Here is a 16,368-nt window from a genome sequence, read left to right as displayed (position 1 = left end):
ATTTTCTTATCTAGAAATAAGATAAGATTACAGACTTAAGAACTCTTGTTCTGTAATGGCTTCTGTGCGAACTTCAGTCTTAACTGAAGTTCTCGTGACAACAAAGCAGATATGATCTCAGACTTCAGAATCTTCTGTAAAATGGCTCCTGAGCTAAATCATGGCAAAAAGTTGGCTACTTCAAAGAATCTACAATATAAGAATTATAGAACACTTTGAAATAGGAAAGAGAAGGAAAACTCTTCTTGGCGTATCCAGACTTTTGACTGGTATTGTCCGTATCACTTGATTGTAAATATATACGTGATGTACTGTTTAACCCTCTCAGTACTCCAACCTCATGCTTTATAGCAATCCAGGGTCGCATGTAATAAAGACACAAAATAGGTGTTTTCTTTCTTTAGTTTTTTTAATGATTGCTCACGTTTGATTTTGGTTACTAATCTCTGGTTGACAGCGTGTTTCCAATTAATGCACCCCTGTTTAATCTAGTAGAAATTGAGCAGCACAATACATATTTTATGATTTGTGCAGTTTTATTTTGTGGAAAGAAAAAAAATCATTTGTGCAATGTTTGTCATGTGGTGATTGAAATAAACAGATGAAAGATGGAAGCACAGACTTAAATGTGTTGTTGCTTAACACTTTCCCACAAACCTTTTCTTTCTGAGGGCTTGGACCTGGCTCCAAACCAAGCAAAATAGACAAATGCCTATGCAGGCATTCCAGATGTGAGATCTCTCCCTTTTTTAATCTTTTTCCTTTTCAGATTCAATAAACATCTTGAAACGCAGATGGGCTTTTGCATAGCTTGTTGAGGTAATTGCTGACAGTAAAACATTTCTACTGTGTTTCAGGGCGGCTGGACTTCCAGAAAAGTACTGCAATGAAGTGGAGCGGAAAATTCAAGCCCTGCCCACTCTGGTGCGTTGAACAAGACAGTGAAATGAAGATTTTATCCACATTATTCTTCCCATGTCTAAACCAAAGAAGTAACCAAACTCTAAAATGTCTTCTATCACTTCAATATGATTCAATATGAGTAAATAAAACTTTGGAAACAAACTACTCTCTGAATATTTTATTCCTTGACTTTGCCATTAGGTGCAAACAGTGACTGTGAGAGTTACGGCAAAACACTTCTGTGGTAATGCTGATTTCTGCTAGCATCCCTCTGCAGTTCTAGTTGTATGTTAGCACTAAGCTAACTGCGATTCATACGTACATTTTTTTTTTTTGGTCGTTCTTATGGACTTTCGAAGTAAAATACATTCCATGTTTTATTTGAAGCTTGTATTAAACATTATACAACAGTTAGTTCCGGTCACGCAAGCTGATTGGTTGAGAAGCGTTCTAACCGTGATGATATTTCGCCATAACATCGTTTTTTTTCCCACAAACACTGTATCACTCCGCTGAGACGGCGTTGCTAAGCAACGACTTTGACAGCTGTAGGAGACGCTCAAGCCATTTGAACGTTTTTACTTCTTACTTTGCCACAAACAGAAAATGGATATTTTTAAGATCACATTTGACCGACAGCCGATTTGGTCAGACTCTAAAGATGAGACGACACTAAATTCCCAAACTGTCATCACCACTGAGCAGCTTTTCAGTCGGCAGCTGAAACAGAAGAACAGCTGAACAACCTGGAATCAGCCAGAAATGAACCCAACACCATTCGCCAAACTAAATGGGCTGGAAGATGCTTTACATACTGGCTGGAACAAAACAACATTAATATTGATCTGGCAAAAACTGACAACACTGAGCTAAACTTGATATCACGGCAGTTTTATGGCTCAGTCTGATTTGGTCAGACTCTGAAGATCAGACTACACGTTTGGCGAATGGTCTTTGGTTCATTTCTGGCTGATTCCAGGTTGTTTAGCTGTTCTTCTGTCACAGCTGCTGACTGAAAAGCTGCTCAGTGGTGATGACAGTTTGGGAATTTAGTGTAAGGAGCTGGAGAATGAACTGCCGGCTGAGCAGTGAGTGGGCGGAGCTCGTTACTCTGACGTAGCAACAAGCTGCTTGTTAAGGAACTATAATTTGGTGAAGAAACTGCGAACATTAAAACATATTAAACGCCGCGTTCACGGCCCAGATTATTAATTTCTTACTTTATTTATTTAACTGTTGTATAAAAGCAATAGAACACTCGAGGAGTGTGTTATCGCCAATAACATCACAGCTGTATTGATCTACTGTGACGTTATTTCATGGTAACACGCTCCCTCTCGGGTTCTGTTGCTGAATTAACTCATGTTTTACCTTCTAGCAGTTCAGTAAAGAGCACTGGCGTAGAGCTGGCACTGTTTTCTGTTCTAACAACTGACCGAGACGCATTGGTACAGTGCCACTTGGACTCACTGTCAGCGATGTACAGAACTTCCAGACCTTAAGTGGCCTTTTTCTCTCAAATTGGTCACATCCATTGGGAATGCATCAGTCAAAATGTGAGTGACTGATTGCACTGAGTTTCTAAGTATGTTAGTGTTTATACCGACAGTTGTAGCTCCTAATGATTGGCTGGATCTACCTAAATACCATGGATAAAAATCCTGACTGGATAACTTTTGTGGGGCTTTTTTAAGAATGTAACTGCTGTTTCCATCCAAAACCTAAAAATTTTAATTCTAATAGTTTAAAGAGTTTTAATATAATAAACAGATTATTCAGGGCTCTATTTTTGTGCAGATGCAAGTTGTATAGTGTATAGTTGTATAGTGTCAGCCTCTTTGCCATAAACCAGTTGTTCCCCCAGTCGTGCCTAGTTGCTGTTTTGGCGGCAAGAAATAAAAACGCTTGTGCCGAATGGTGCGGCAGGAGGAAATGATATTCAAAGTCTGCCGAGTTTAACCCGACGTGGTGCAAAGTTGCACTTTCTCTGCTGCTTCCTGAGGCCCTTTGTTAGTGCAGGTGAAAGGCCAGAACTCTCATTTTTTACAGGCTAGTTTTGTGGATGGACCAACTATGTTATGGCTATTAAATGTGAACCAGACAGTTGGCACCATTATGCAGGAACATCATAGAGTTAATAGAATTAAAATGAATGTTTAACAACCTAAATACTTGCTATGAATTAAGAATCAGATGGTATGTAAGCTCTGTCTTTAAGTCCTCACACATGAGAGTGAACACCTACAATGGACTTTATTATATGATGTTTTTATGTTCTTTGTTATTAAATATGTAACTACTTTTTAATAATATAGTTAAATCACAGTTATAACTCCAGTCTTCTAAGACTAAAACCATGACTTAGAGTAGCAGTAGTTTTATTTCAGTCTTTTTGTGTGTGTTTAATCCTTTAGGCACTTAAGAGGCTTAATCTGATCTCTATGATAGACTGGCCCAATCCCATTTCTTCTTTTTACCCTACCCCTTGTTTTCGAGTGTCACCCTAACCCCTTGGAACTGAGTTACAGGGTAGTGGTTGAAATCTTGCCCTACGAAATGGGACAAACCCTCAACCCTTCATTAACAGGCTACTAGCGCTGCTCTGTAGGCAACCCAGCCCATCTGCAGTGACAGCAGAGGAGGGTGAAGTTCAGCTCCTCACTGCTGGGCTTTAGTTACATTTAGGGAATCATATGCCTTCAAAGAAGGGAGCAATTATTCATTATTGCCCACCGCTAATTCTTTGGTGATATGAAGCTGAAGTCAGATATTCACCAGATTCTTGTTCGAATTTTCCTGTTCCACCTTAAATGGTGCAGCAGTTACATTCTGGCACTTCAGGTGTCAGAACTGCTGGACTATTTAAGGTGGAACGGGAAAATTAGCTAGCTAGCTACTGAGACATCAGCATGCTATTAGTGATTTTTTATGCTTGTTACAAAGAAAACGACCAAAATACACTGAAACTACATTAAACTAAGATAATATAATGATTATCGTAATTTTTTAATGGAGAAAATTCTCACATTTGGGGGTTTCTTTGGTCTCTTGTGCTCCATCTTGCTCATAACACACTGTTTGGAGTGTCTCTGAAAAACCTCGGTTTGGAGGGTCATGAGGCTCTAACACTTCGCCCTACCCCTCCATCTCAACAAGAATCAGGACACCCTAAACCTAGACGTGAACACACAAAACAGAGGGCTAAGGGCTCAGTGGTGGGGCGAGGGGTGAAATGGGACTGGGCCACTGATGACTGAAAATGAGTAAAGGATGATGTTTGAATCTGTGACATCACGTTTATATTGTGAGTCATTTCTGACTGACCAGTCCAGTTTTGGCACATTCTGACTTTGAAGGAATGCAAAACAATCACCTAAAAAGGCGACTAGTGTACAGCCCAGCTTGATGCGTCATACGCTCACTTTGTTTGGATACTTGTTAGTTATTTTAGAATAATCCGGCGTTATGTGGCTATGTGGTTAAGAGCTGGCCGATTGTTTCAAGCTACAGATGGATGACGATACAGAAACTTGAATAAATGAAAGGAGAAACAAAAACATGGATGATACAGTTAAGCAGTTGACCTTTACTATGCTCTGTGGCATATACAAAAAGACTAAGCAGGCCCAGTTGACCTTTATTTGAGATCAAGAAGACAGAAGGATAAGATCTAAGTGACTTTGAAGAGGGTTCTTGGTTATTGGTGCACAGTTGGCAGAACTTGAGTCACAAAGATTGCTTAGCTGGCCACTGATTCAGTAGGAACAGTGACTTAAGTGACATCTGTATTTGGATTTATGGATCAGCAAACAGGGCTGGAGATTGTGGGTGAAAGTGCTTATTCAATATCCCTGATGTGATTCATGAGGAAAGACAGTGAGAGCAGCTGTTCCTGAGAGCTGAGCATGTTAGTGTAGATTGCTGTGAATGAAAATGTTGTAAATGGTATGATGTGTCCTTCACAGTCACCAGATCTCAATCCAGCTCAAACCAGTGGGAGATTGGGACCCAAATGTCACAGCGCTCTCTCCACCACATCCTAAAAAAACAATTATGGGAATACAGCACTGTGCTGGTGAAAGCGGCCGTTATATACAAAAAAAATCCCCAGAAAACATCTCGAACATAAAGTTAAACAACTAAATATAACTTTATTCAGTATTTAGTCTGTCCTCCCTTCAACTTCATTACAGCTTCCATTCTTTTATGGAGACTCGATGTCAGTTTTTCAAAGAAATCTGCAGGGGTATTTTTTGCTTAGTGGCTGTTTTGCCTGGAAATTGAATGTGTGAATAAAATGTCTGTGCCTTTTATTGAGTGCTATATCTTTTGAAAGAATGGGGTTCTATGCCTCTAGTATAGTTCCAGAGACCGGTAGACCCAATTCCAGGGCTGCTCTGAATCTGTTTACTTGTTGCTGTTCAACACATTACTACAATACTTTATGTTGGTTTTTCCTCTCATTGACCAGGGTATATTTTGGTTTGTCCATTTGAATTTACATGACCACATCATAAGGCAAATTATTCAGTAACTGCATGAAATAAATGTATTTTACTTATTTATTTATTGTAAAAGCTTCCCTCAAATTAACAGAGAATGTGTTATGATCATACACATATTGCTATATGCTTACAATTTACTGCTGAAAGCCAAAAATCTTAGACGCTCTTTGTATTGTTTTATAAAAATAATTTTTACAGAGCAGATCACTGAAGAGACGCCATCTGTTTATAGTTTATAGCCCAGATTTGTGGAAAAATGGGTCTTTTATTATAAGGGTTTAAAATTACCTGTCTATTTGAGTGTAAAGAAGACAGTTACAGCTCTCATACGACCCCCACCTTTAGAATGTAGCTTATAGCACACTGATGACATCACTCAACTTCCTTTTACCTGTTTTCTGAGGATCTATGAAGAAAAGCAGATGGTGAGTCCACTGAGTCTTTCAGTTATCAGAGATTTTCTCATTTAGCTCATGATTTCATATGAAGCTTTTAGCTGAAGTCACTGGTGTGACCGACTTTATTCTGAGGCAACTGTGAAAAAATAGAATACAAATGGATTAAATTCCATATTTTAGTGGATATTCCATGACTGACAACATGTGGTTTGATGCTCTGTAGCAGCCATTTTGTAAAATACACTTCGTTAATAATGTCTCTGGTGTTTCCTTTATTATGTGTAACACCAATGACGATCAGTAACACCAGTGACACTATCGATAAACAGAAAAGTGGACGTTTATGTAGAATGACCCAAATCTGCGCACACATTCAGAATCACAAAGGGCTTGTTTTTCATTTGGTTCTTCAGAGAAAACCCATGAATTCATGCAAAATAATGCTTTATTTGAGTTTGTCTGGTGGTTTGTCAAGTGTGGTGTGCGTCAGCTTCTTAACAGATTAATCATTGTTGTTTGTTCCGAGACCCCCTCTGACTGCGGTAGACCTCAGACATTGAGCTCATATTAGGACGTCCAGGTCTAGGCTGACTTTCTCCTTGAGAAAAATGAATGGAGTTTTGCTGCTGTGGGGAATAGAAGTTTATTAAAGCGGATACATTTTGTCTTGCGCAAGTTTTTCCTCCAAATGTTGTCCTCTAAATTACGATGTTGTTAGAGATCCAAAATACGACAGCTGCCACATATCAGCCTAACACTGCTGCACACTGATTTGGCATCTTTAGATTGGCAACCTCAACTAAAAAACCCACACTAACCACCAAACTTTGTCCACTGGGCTCGTTGCTTTGGCACTAGTAGGCAACAGTTTATGTAGCTAGTATCGTTGCTGAACAGCAGAGCAAGGGATGTTTGTCACATTTTAAATGAAAAAGAAAAACGCAGCACATTCTTAATCACCTCCCACTATGTAGTCTGTTATATCTAAAGTAGTCCACTGTGTTTTCAAGGCAGTGTAAAGGAATAGCCAGTCTTTTTGGGTTAGCCTATGACCTCATAAGTGAGAGGACCCAGTGACACTCACTGGGAGGAAATGTACAACGAACAAAAGGTATCAGCTTTGGAACATTAGTTAATTACCAGGCAGTGATTTTCAAAAGCCATTCATCTTTTTCATAGAGAAAACCAGCTGGGAGTTTCTTATATGGTCATGATCCTAAATATGAAATAATGCACAACCTCAGACGTCTGATGGTCAGTGTTGTTTGTACTGAGGCCTTCCCCCCGACTGCTCTTGGTCCTAATCGCCACATTGAGTTTGTTACATGCACTTAATAATCCGATAACTGCAGAAAATCTGATTTTGTCAGTAATCCGATCAACACGTTTACATGCACTTGAGTAATCGGATAATGGGAAACTCTCGGTCTACATGAGTCAGACAGTAATCAGATTTCTGCTTTACAACGAGCCAATAAACTCACAGAAGACGACGTGACGTAAATATAATGTAAAACTCAAACTTGAACAATCTTCATCTAGAAGATGAAGAATATTTAATTCCTTTATTTCATGTTTAGTTTCAGCATCGCTCCAACAGTGTTTTGCTGCGTCTCGCGACATCCACCGTCTGATCTCGCGCATGCACAGACTGAGAAAAGCGAAAGAAATCAGAGTAAGAGTTTACATGCACTGAGAAATCTGATTATTGAGCTAAAATCCAGTAGGCTGCGGAGTATTTGCATAATTGGGTAACTTCAGAAATTCGATGATGATCAGATTATTGAGTGCATGTTTACGCACTCATTGTTTGTTCAGTGTACGCTGATGTCTTTTTAACTGTACGATCGAGGGTGTGTTCGGCAGAGGTTTGGTTCTGGTTAGTTTGAGGTATACAACCAGATCAACACTAAAAGGCGACTGTATAATAATCATGTTATTAAAGGCAAAAAAAGTACTAAGAAACATTTTTGCCTCGACTTTGAAGCATTAATTGTGCTCACGGTGTGTAAAGAGCAGATAATGATTCTAGGGGAATGTTTATTTTTTACCAGAGCTCTTCTCAGGTGTTCTTAACAGCTGTTGTCCCTTAAAAAGCCTTGCTGCTGACTTATTGTCATGCTCAACACTAAAGTAATTAGAACAAACCTGGCTCTAATGTATGAGCAGGAATTTTCTGTTGGCTAAACGATTTTACTGAGCTGCTTGAGAAATCATTTTGTTAGAAGTAGCTGTCTCTGCTCATATACTTTTCCACCCTGGGCAACTAAGCATTGAATGATGCAAATCCTTTTGATCTGTTTAATAAGACAGATGTTTACTATCATATGCCTTAATGATTTTTTGGGGATTTCTAATGTTTCACTTGGCATGTCTCGACTCAGAGGTTGTGCAGAAACCACCACATTAGAGAAAATGTAAACTTTGAAGTAATAGATGAAGGCCTAGATCAAAGGGCTGGGCCTGACTGAGTGGCAGTGTGGGCCTGCTTCAGTTGCTGCAGCCGAGAGGCTTTCAAGCCCAGCCAGGACGTCAGGGCCATGCAGGACAAAATGATTGTCCTCACATGAGGTGCCCATTGTCTTTTCCAAGTTTCATCAGGGTTAGCTTTAGCCTATTCTGTTCCTTCCTGATGCTGGTAGACGGTACAACCAGCACTGCTCCCAGTAGAACCCCCTCCACCCCTATTAGACCTCACACACCTACAGAATGTAAAATTCATCACCATACCCATGTTCCACCAGTTCCATCCATATGGATGCAAAAAAAGGAAGAGAAGGACTAGAGTCAGGCATGGTGGAAAGCAAAGACACTTAAATCACAGAGCTGACCAGAGTTACATGTTGAAAAGCTTGATTTGCATATTATTATTTGGCATTCTAAAAAGCTATTGGTGCCTGACTAACCCTAGACTCTATAAATGAGTTTTTCGCGCATTGGTTTGCCACAATTTTGAGGGTTGTGGCTCAGAAAGTTCACATACTTGGCAGCAGTGCTGGCTACTCGATATTTACCCTGACTCTTTACTCTGAGAGGTTTAAAGAAGCTCGTTTCTCACAAGCTGTTCGATTCGATCTCCTCAAACACTTTGCTTTTCAGTTCAGTTCAGTTTTACTGCACAGTACAAGATTAAGGCCAAGACCAACAGTGGCTCTGCATACAAGAGACCAACCATGACTCAGAGCTGATGACTGCTGGGATTGTAAACGGGAGGGCACTGTTACAAGTGTGAACAGTCAGCCAAAGGTCAGCAAGACTGACTGCTGCACAGCATTTAGAGGTGAGCACATGTCTGGTGTAAAAGTTCATGAAACAGGTTAGAAGTTCACGGGGTGTCTGAGAGTTCATGGAGAAGTTTAGAGGTAATGAGGGTTAAGAGTTCATGAGGGTTTGTTTATGTTGCTTGGGGCATAAACAGAAGCAAGAAGAGGAGGAGGATGTTTAAAAGGCCATGCAATGAAGGCCAAAAAGTCAATGTGTAGGCCTGAAAAATCAACAGTATTATTGTAATTCTCAGTACATGAAGTGGGAGGGAAATCAAGCCAATGTCTTTCATTAGAATGTCTCATAAAGAATACAGCAGATCTCAATGCTGTCTTGATGAGGAAACACTGGTTTCTGAATCCATTGGAGAAAAGAGGAGATTGAGATCAGAATTTCAAGGATGTATCTGATGCATCTGAAGATACAGAATGGAGCTGAATAGAAAATGAGATTTTAAATTTTTAAGGAAATATTATCCAATCAAAACGTCTCATGCCTAAGACATATAGGGTATGGAAGTTCAGAGAAGCCATAAGCTGTCGCTATAATGTTCTGGATAGTTATCTTGAGATCACAAAATAAGTAGCTTGTTATCTCAAGATAACAACTTTGTTATCTTGAGATAATATAATATTTAACTTGTTATCTTTAGATAACCACTGTTGTATCTTGAGATAACAAGTAAATTACTTTGTTATCTCAAGATAACAATCTAGAAAATTATAATTACCTTATGGCCTCTCTGGACTTCCATACTAGGGACATCCCTGAGAAACTGAGCTAAATGTGGGTGGACTTATTAGGGTGGGAACAAATTGAGAGTGCAATTCACTGGATGTTTGACTTTCTCTCCTCAACTTCTCATGAAATAGGTGTCCAAAAATGATCAAACTGACATTTTTCCCACTCATGAAAGGCAAAGAACAAACTACAATCAAATGTCTTTTAAAATGTTAATTGTTATATTTCGCTGAACGTTTGATGAACGTTAATAGACGCTTGAGAAAGGCGGATTAGCCGTGCTTCTCTTATTCTCCAGGGTGTATTTTGGCTTGTCCATCTGAATTTACATGACCAAATTGTAAGGCAAATTATTCAGTAACTGCAAGAAATAAATGTAAACTATTATTTTATTTATTTATTTATTTATTTTTTGGTAAAAGCTCCCCTCAAATTAACAGAAATGTGTTTTATGATCACACATGTTGCTATATGCTTACAATTTACTGCTTAAAGTCAAAAATCTTAGACGCTCTTTGCATTATTTTATAAAAATAATTTTTACAGAGCAGATCACTGAAGAGACGCCATCTGTTTATAGTTTATAGCCCAGATTTGTGGAAAATGAGTCGACTTTCAGTAGACAAAAAAAACTGAAAGTTCAGCTTCTTTTATTATAAGGGTTTAAAATTACATCACCCATCTATTTGACTGGAAAGAAGACAGTTACAGCTCTCATATGACCCCCACCTTTAGAATGTAGCTTAGGAAATATGAAAGTTATGAAGAATATGAGTGTGTTTTGGAACCACCGGTGGTCTCAAGGAGTTGAAAAGGTTAAGAGACTGTCTAAGTGGCGCAAAACATGTCCCCCGCATATTTAGCTAATAGAAAGGCACATCAAATGGCTTCACAACAAGCCAGGGTGTTTCTTGCCTTCCGCCCAGTGAGCGCTGGGATAGGTTCCAGTTCCCCCCGCGACCCAGAAGGATAAGTGGTTAAGTGTGTGTGTATTTATTTATTTAATTTTCCTCCTTTCATTTTTCTTTTTCCTTTCACTATTATTGTCACAACTCACCGTTTATCAATATTCATACAGATATAAGCTGATATGGTACCACAACCACCCAACCCCCTCCACCCAGTCACTCACTCTCCCACCACAGCCCCTCTGCCCACCCGTCCCACCCTTTTAAGTGAGACTGACAAACAAGAACATTTAACAAAACACTAAACAGGGTAATTATACTCCCTTTCCTGTCACGCTTCCCGGTCCTCATTTAGAATCTCATTCTGTTGCGGACCCTACTTCCCAGAATCCCTCAGTTTGTCACGTGACTCCACCGACCAATCACAAGCCAACCAGCAGACCTTAGTCACCTGAATATTGGTTATCATCACCTTAGCCTTTAGGTATACCTAAAAGGGAACTCCACCAATTTTTTTTCCAAATTTGAGAATATTTAATTCCTTGAGATGTACAGAGTGGTTTGATGTGAGGTGGTTCATTGATTCACAGAAACTTTCAGATTCAGATGTCTTTACAGTGGTGGTGATAGGAACCAGGGGTCGCCATGACTACAACACAAATATAGATATTTTATTTTCTATCCAAAACCACCAGTGAACCCATATGTGTCTGAGTGTTTATATGTAATGTTGATGATGGTAAAATAGTCATAAATCTAACAAAATACATTTTCGTTGCGGACTATTTTGCCCCTCCACCATGAATGGATTCAAATCAGTGGATTCAAGTACATTTTAAGCCAAACTTTTGTAATGTCTGCTTTTAACATGTGCTTTATTTTCCTCCCAATTATCTTATGTTTTGTTTCTGTTTGTTGTGTTTTTGTGGTGTTATCTGTCCTCTTTTATGCCTGTGTATAAAACCTTCTTATCTCATTTGCACTGCCCTTCATGACCAGGACTTCCTGGAAGAAGAGATATTGTATCTGAATGTGACCTTCCTGGCTGGAATGGAATTAATAAATTACTCTGGTCTTCCTGTTTTTTTGTTGTTTCAGCCAGGTTTGAGGAATGGAATTTGGAAGCGGAGGCAGCTGGACGTGGACTGGGGCTGAAAAATGATGCAAAACCAGCCAAAAATGTCACTGAAGTGTTGAGTGGGAGATTATGGTTACAGGCTCTAAGTTCATGACTTAGACAAGAAGAGAAAACATGAGGTAGGAGTTGCTTGTGTTTAATAAATAATCATATTACATATACTAACATCATACTTTACATCATGAAGCATTGTGTAGGAGTATAATCACCCCTCTGCTTTTAGTGTTATGAGATGAATGAGAATCTCCCATTTATAATCGAGTATAAACGATTCATCCAGACGGTTTAATTTGGTTAAGTCAACATTACATAATGAACCCTTAATACTGGCTAATGTCTGTTTCCCCAATGTTTTTGATATCAGCTTTTTCATGAAGGTATGTACAAAGTTAAAACCCTTAGAATCCCAGGCTTATGACACACTAAGACTTATTATTCACATATTATAACCACAGGGCTGAGCTGTACTTTAGTTATAGTATAACTAAACTAGTTATAGTTAAAGTATGTTGTAAAATTTTGGGCCCACCGCTGCCAGTCATGTAAGGGGTCAAGGGACTTGCCTTGTAGGAAGGTCATATAGGGTGGGGACTTAAACAAAGTATGGGTGAATGTGTTTGGCAAATCTTGACCTCTTTGGTCCAATAAATGAACTGGTCTTGCAGAAATATGTTGTGAATTTGGTGTGACAGGCTTTATAATGCTAAGGGGGAAAAAATTACATATTTCTCCTCTGTGTACCAAACTTTTTCAAGAATTGATTATTTCCTCATCAACAGTAGCATGGTAGATAATAATACTAATTATTCTAGTGGCCATATTGTAATCTCTGATCGTGCCTCAGTGTATTTAGTGTATAACCCTACCAATTGAACCTCAGTCGCGATCTTGGCGATTTCCCACTTACTATGTAGAATTTGGGGATTTGGAGACCTCTCTGGTGGAAATATGTAACTGCACATAATGTGCTGAAGAGCACTTTGTAATGTGGGTTGTGCTTTGAACCCCTACTAGCAGATGAGTCTGACTTTTGCGAGAGCACTGAAATCGTGTTCGGAGAGAACTCAGTCAGAACTTGGTGAAGGACGTGTCTTCCGAGGATGTGAGTGAATTATCTACTATTGCCATCATATCTTCATCAGTATAGTGTTGATTTTGCATTTGAGCCCTAAACAGAGTCAGACCTTCTTTTTGAGTTTTGTCTGTGTGATGTTAATATGTAAAGATGTATGACGTGGTCCAAAAACTCCCACCAAATCTGTCCAGATCTGGTACCTCTGACTTTTAAATGATTATGTCGGCCATACCATATTTAAGCGTGTTTACTTTTGTCAATTTTAACAAAATCACTTGGATTACACGTGAACTAAACATATTTCTGTTTATTAACAATGCAGATTCCACAGGTCCTTCTCTGATATGGGAAACTTTAAAGGCATATGCTAAAGCAGTGGTTGCCAACCAGTCGGTCGCGATCAACAGGTCAGTCTCCAAGACTATGCAAGTCGATCAAGGTAAATCAATTAGCTGCTTCAGTTATCACGCTTAAGTTACTGTAGCTGTGTTATTCTGCATCTGCAGTGGTTCGCTAGCTAGTTAAGCAGGCACTTGTAATGCTGTAACTGTTACGGGACAGCAAGGAGGCGGACCCAGGTGCAGAGCGGAAAACCAGTGAGAAAGGGTCTTAAAAGAATTTATAGAGATGATGGAGTGTAAATTGGGTGATTGTGCACATTGGGGTTGAGGAGGCTCAGAGCCAGACTCGAACCACCGATGTACTGAATAGCGGTCCGAGAAGTTACCGCTGGAAAAACAGTAACACCTCAATGAATGGGAAATAAAAAACAGAGGGAAAAAGACGAACAAAGGGGACGCTGAAAGCAGCGAGATAGAAAAGTGAAATAAAAGATAATCAGAAAACAAACAACACTTCCTCTGTGATGAGAGGAAGGTCAGCTTTATGTTTCACCTGTTTGCTCTTTGTGGAACAAACACTTTTTGTATGACTTGGAGCCGTTTCTTGTTCAAGCCTTCTTTTTGGCTTTTAAGTAGTTTTGGGGCAATTTCTCTCTTTCGTTTTTCCATCCCTCTTTTCTTTTCTTTTCTCTTCTTTTCTTTTTCCTTTCCTTTCTGTCTAAATACCCACCTGGGCTAAGTACCATACCGGTCACCCCTCTACAAAGGTGTGTCATAGGGCTGCTGTTTGCCACAGCCTTATGTAGTCCACAGGTGTGCCAGGTTGGGCCTAATCAGCCCAAGAGCTTCTGGGAATTGGGGTCCCCCGAACTTGTAGCGCCTCGCCGCCGTCACCCTCTGCTGGCAGCCGGCGGTGCAGGCTGGTTCCGTACAGTAACTCAGAGAGTAACGTTGGGTGAAGAATGGCCGTCGAAGAAGAAAGCAAAGATGTACAATTTTCACCAGGAGTGGAAGAATGACTTTTTGTTCATCACAGTTAAGGACAAAGCAATTTGCCTGATATGTCTACAGAGTGTAGCTTTGCCCAAAAGAGGCAACTTGGAGTGCCAGTTCTCCACAATGCACACTGCATCTGAAGTTATGGACAATGAGAAGTTCAGTTCGCTCAAAAAAGTTGAAGAGATGAAAGCTCTTTTGTTGTTTTTTACCAGACCGTTGGAAAAGGGGAAAGCCAACACCGAGGCTTCTTCTCGCTTTAGCTGCCAGATGGAGAGTCGTTCAAAGAAGCGAAGACGATCGCTGCTAATGCATTATTCAGAAACTTTAACTGTAGCAAGAGTGAAGTCATTGTCAGAAGACAAGTCCAAACAGACACTGAGAGATTTATCTCTTCGTGAATTCTTTTCTCTGCAATTTGATGAATCTGAGGATATAACTGACATGGCCCAGCTTGTTGTGTTTATTTGCGTGGTGTTTAATGATCAGTATCAAGGAAGTCTTTCTCACCCTTTTGCGTTTGAGTGAGAGTAGAAGAGGTGAGGATCTAGAAAGTGCTTTCAAAATGTATGCAACTGAGAAAACCTTCCACTTCGGAAATTTGTGTCAGTAACAACAGATGGAGCACCGGCAAGTAGTACTAGCCAGCAAAGTGGTCAAGTTCTCACGCAGACCCAGGAATCTCACTGAGTGCCATGATGGCCAGCACTCAGCTGTACATTAATAATATGAGTAAAGAGTTTTGTTTTATGTTATTGGAGGCTATGGGGACATGTACAGCTGGCCTAGGCCTGGCATTCATGCCAGTAGATCTTTCAAAAGGTGATCTTATACCTAAAAAGGTTGGTGACCACTGTGCAAGAGAGGTAATAATCTCTTCTGTTGTCTCTCAAAAAAAGAGAAGAGATAATCTGGCCCAGATCAACCTGGAAAAGGAAATAATTTATTTAGAGAATAAATTAATTGAGGCTACAGGGGAAACTACAGCAAAAAAACATGCATCTCTTGATGCTTTATTAACACAGAAAGCTGGCACAGAGAAATATCTTGCTAGGTTTATCTCAAGGAGGAAAGAGTCCACTTTTATAGTGGCAATTAAGGATGAAAACTAGGACATCAGTGGGGTCTTTAAGCAGTACTATTGGAACCTATGTAAACCACAGTGAGTGCATTTACATGCACTTAATAATCCAATAACTGCAGAAAATCAGATTTTGTTAGTAATCTGATCAACACGTTTACATGCACTTGGGTAATCAGATAATAGGGAAACTTCAGGTCTACATGAGTCAGACAGTAATCAGATTTCTGCTTTGCAACCAGCCAATAAACTCACAGAAGACGACTCGATGTAAATGAAATGTAAATCTCAAACTTCATGCCACAGATTTTATAAAACATCGCGCCGCTTTACCTGAAAATATGGATATACATCATCTAGAAGATGAAGAATATTTAACTCCTTCATTTCCGCAAGCGTGTATTTGGTTTTAGCGCCGCTCCAAAAAGGTTTTGCTGCGTCTCGTGGCTGCTCACTTATTTCCGGTATAGCTTTCTGTTCTGCGCATGCTCAGACTGAAATATGCAGTGAGAAATCTGATTACTGAGCTAAAGTCCAGCCTCTTTATCAGATTTCTTAATCAGATTTCTAGACCTTACTCCGATCTAAGAAATCAGAGTGTGCTGTTTACATGACCATTTCAGTAATCAGGTAACTGCAGAAATCCAAATATGATCAGATTATTGAGTGCATGTAAACGCATTGAGTGTTAGCTCTGATTCCTTAATGTCTTCTTTCTTAGACAGACTTTCACTCACCTTAAGACGTATCCAACAAGGTGAGAAATCAATCCTGATCCACTTACAGAGAGCGAGCTAACAGAAGCAATTATGGGTTCAGCAAAGAGTTTTATAAATCATTTTTAGATTGTTGTTAAAACCCCAATACTTTGTATGTATAAAGACACAGTTAACAAAGAAATCTTCCCACCATTGCTAAGATCTTCTAATATAACCCTCATCCTGAAAAAGCCATCCAAAAAAAAGATCCAGCTTCATACAGATCTGTCACCCTAAAGCATGAAGATGCCAAAATCTCA

At 39.5% G+C, this 16,368-nt stretch overlaps 1 protein-coding gene across 3 annotated transcripts in view; it reads left to right on the top strand.

Moving 5' to 3' along the window:
- cfap45 (cilia and flagella associated protein 45) overlaps nucleotides 1-12,234 on the top strand; it is a 54,984-nt gene extending 42,750 nt beyond the window's left edge. For 2 of the 3 annotated variants that reach the window (XM_036584841.1, XM_036584840.1), the window contains exons 10-11: nucleotides 858-924; nucleotides 11,818-11,889. In XM_036584841.1, the coding sequence (XP_036440734.1) occupies nucleotides 858-924; nucleotides 11,818-11,874 (124 nt within the window). In that variant the 3' untranslated portion in view covers nucleotides 11,875-11,889. Of the gene's footprint in view, nucleotides 1-857; nucleotides 925-11,817 lie in introns of all 3 variants that reach the window. The other variant, XM_036584839.1, reaches the window with a different exon arrangement.
- Nucleotides 12,235-16,368: the final 4,134 nt, after the last annotated feature.

This window comes from Colossoma macropomum, unplaced genomic scaffold (assembly GCF_904425465.1).
Source record: "Colossoma macropomum unplaced genomic scaffold, Colossoma_macropomum, whole genome shotgun sequence".
Classification (NCBI taxonomy): Eukaryota; Metazoa; Chordata; class Actinopteri; order Characiformes; family Serrasalmidae; genus Colossoma; species Colossoma macropomum.
Note: the sequence above shows the minus strand (reverse complement) of the source record. Positions and strands in the feature narration are given on the sequence as shown.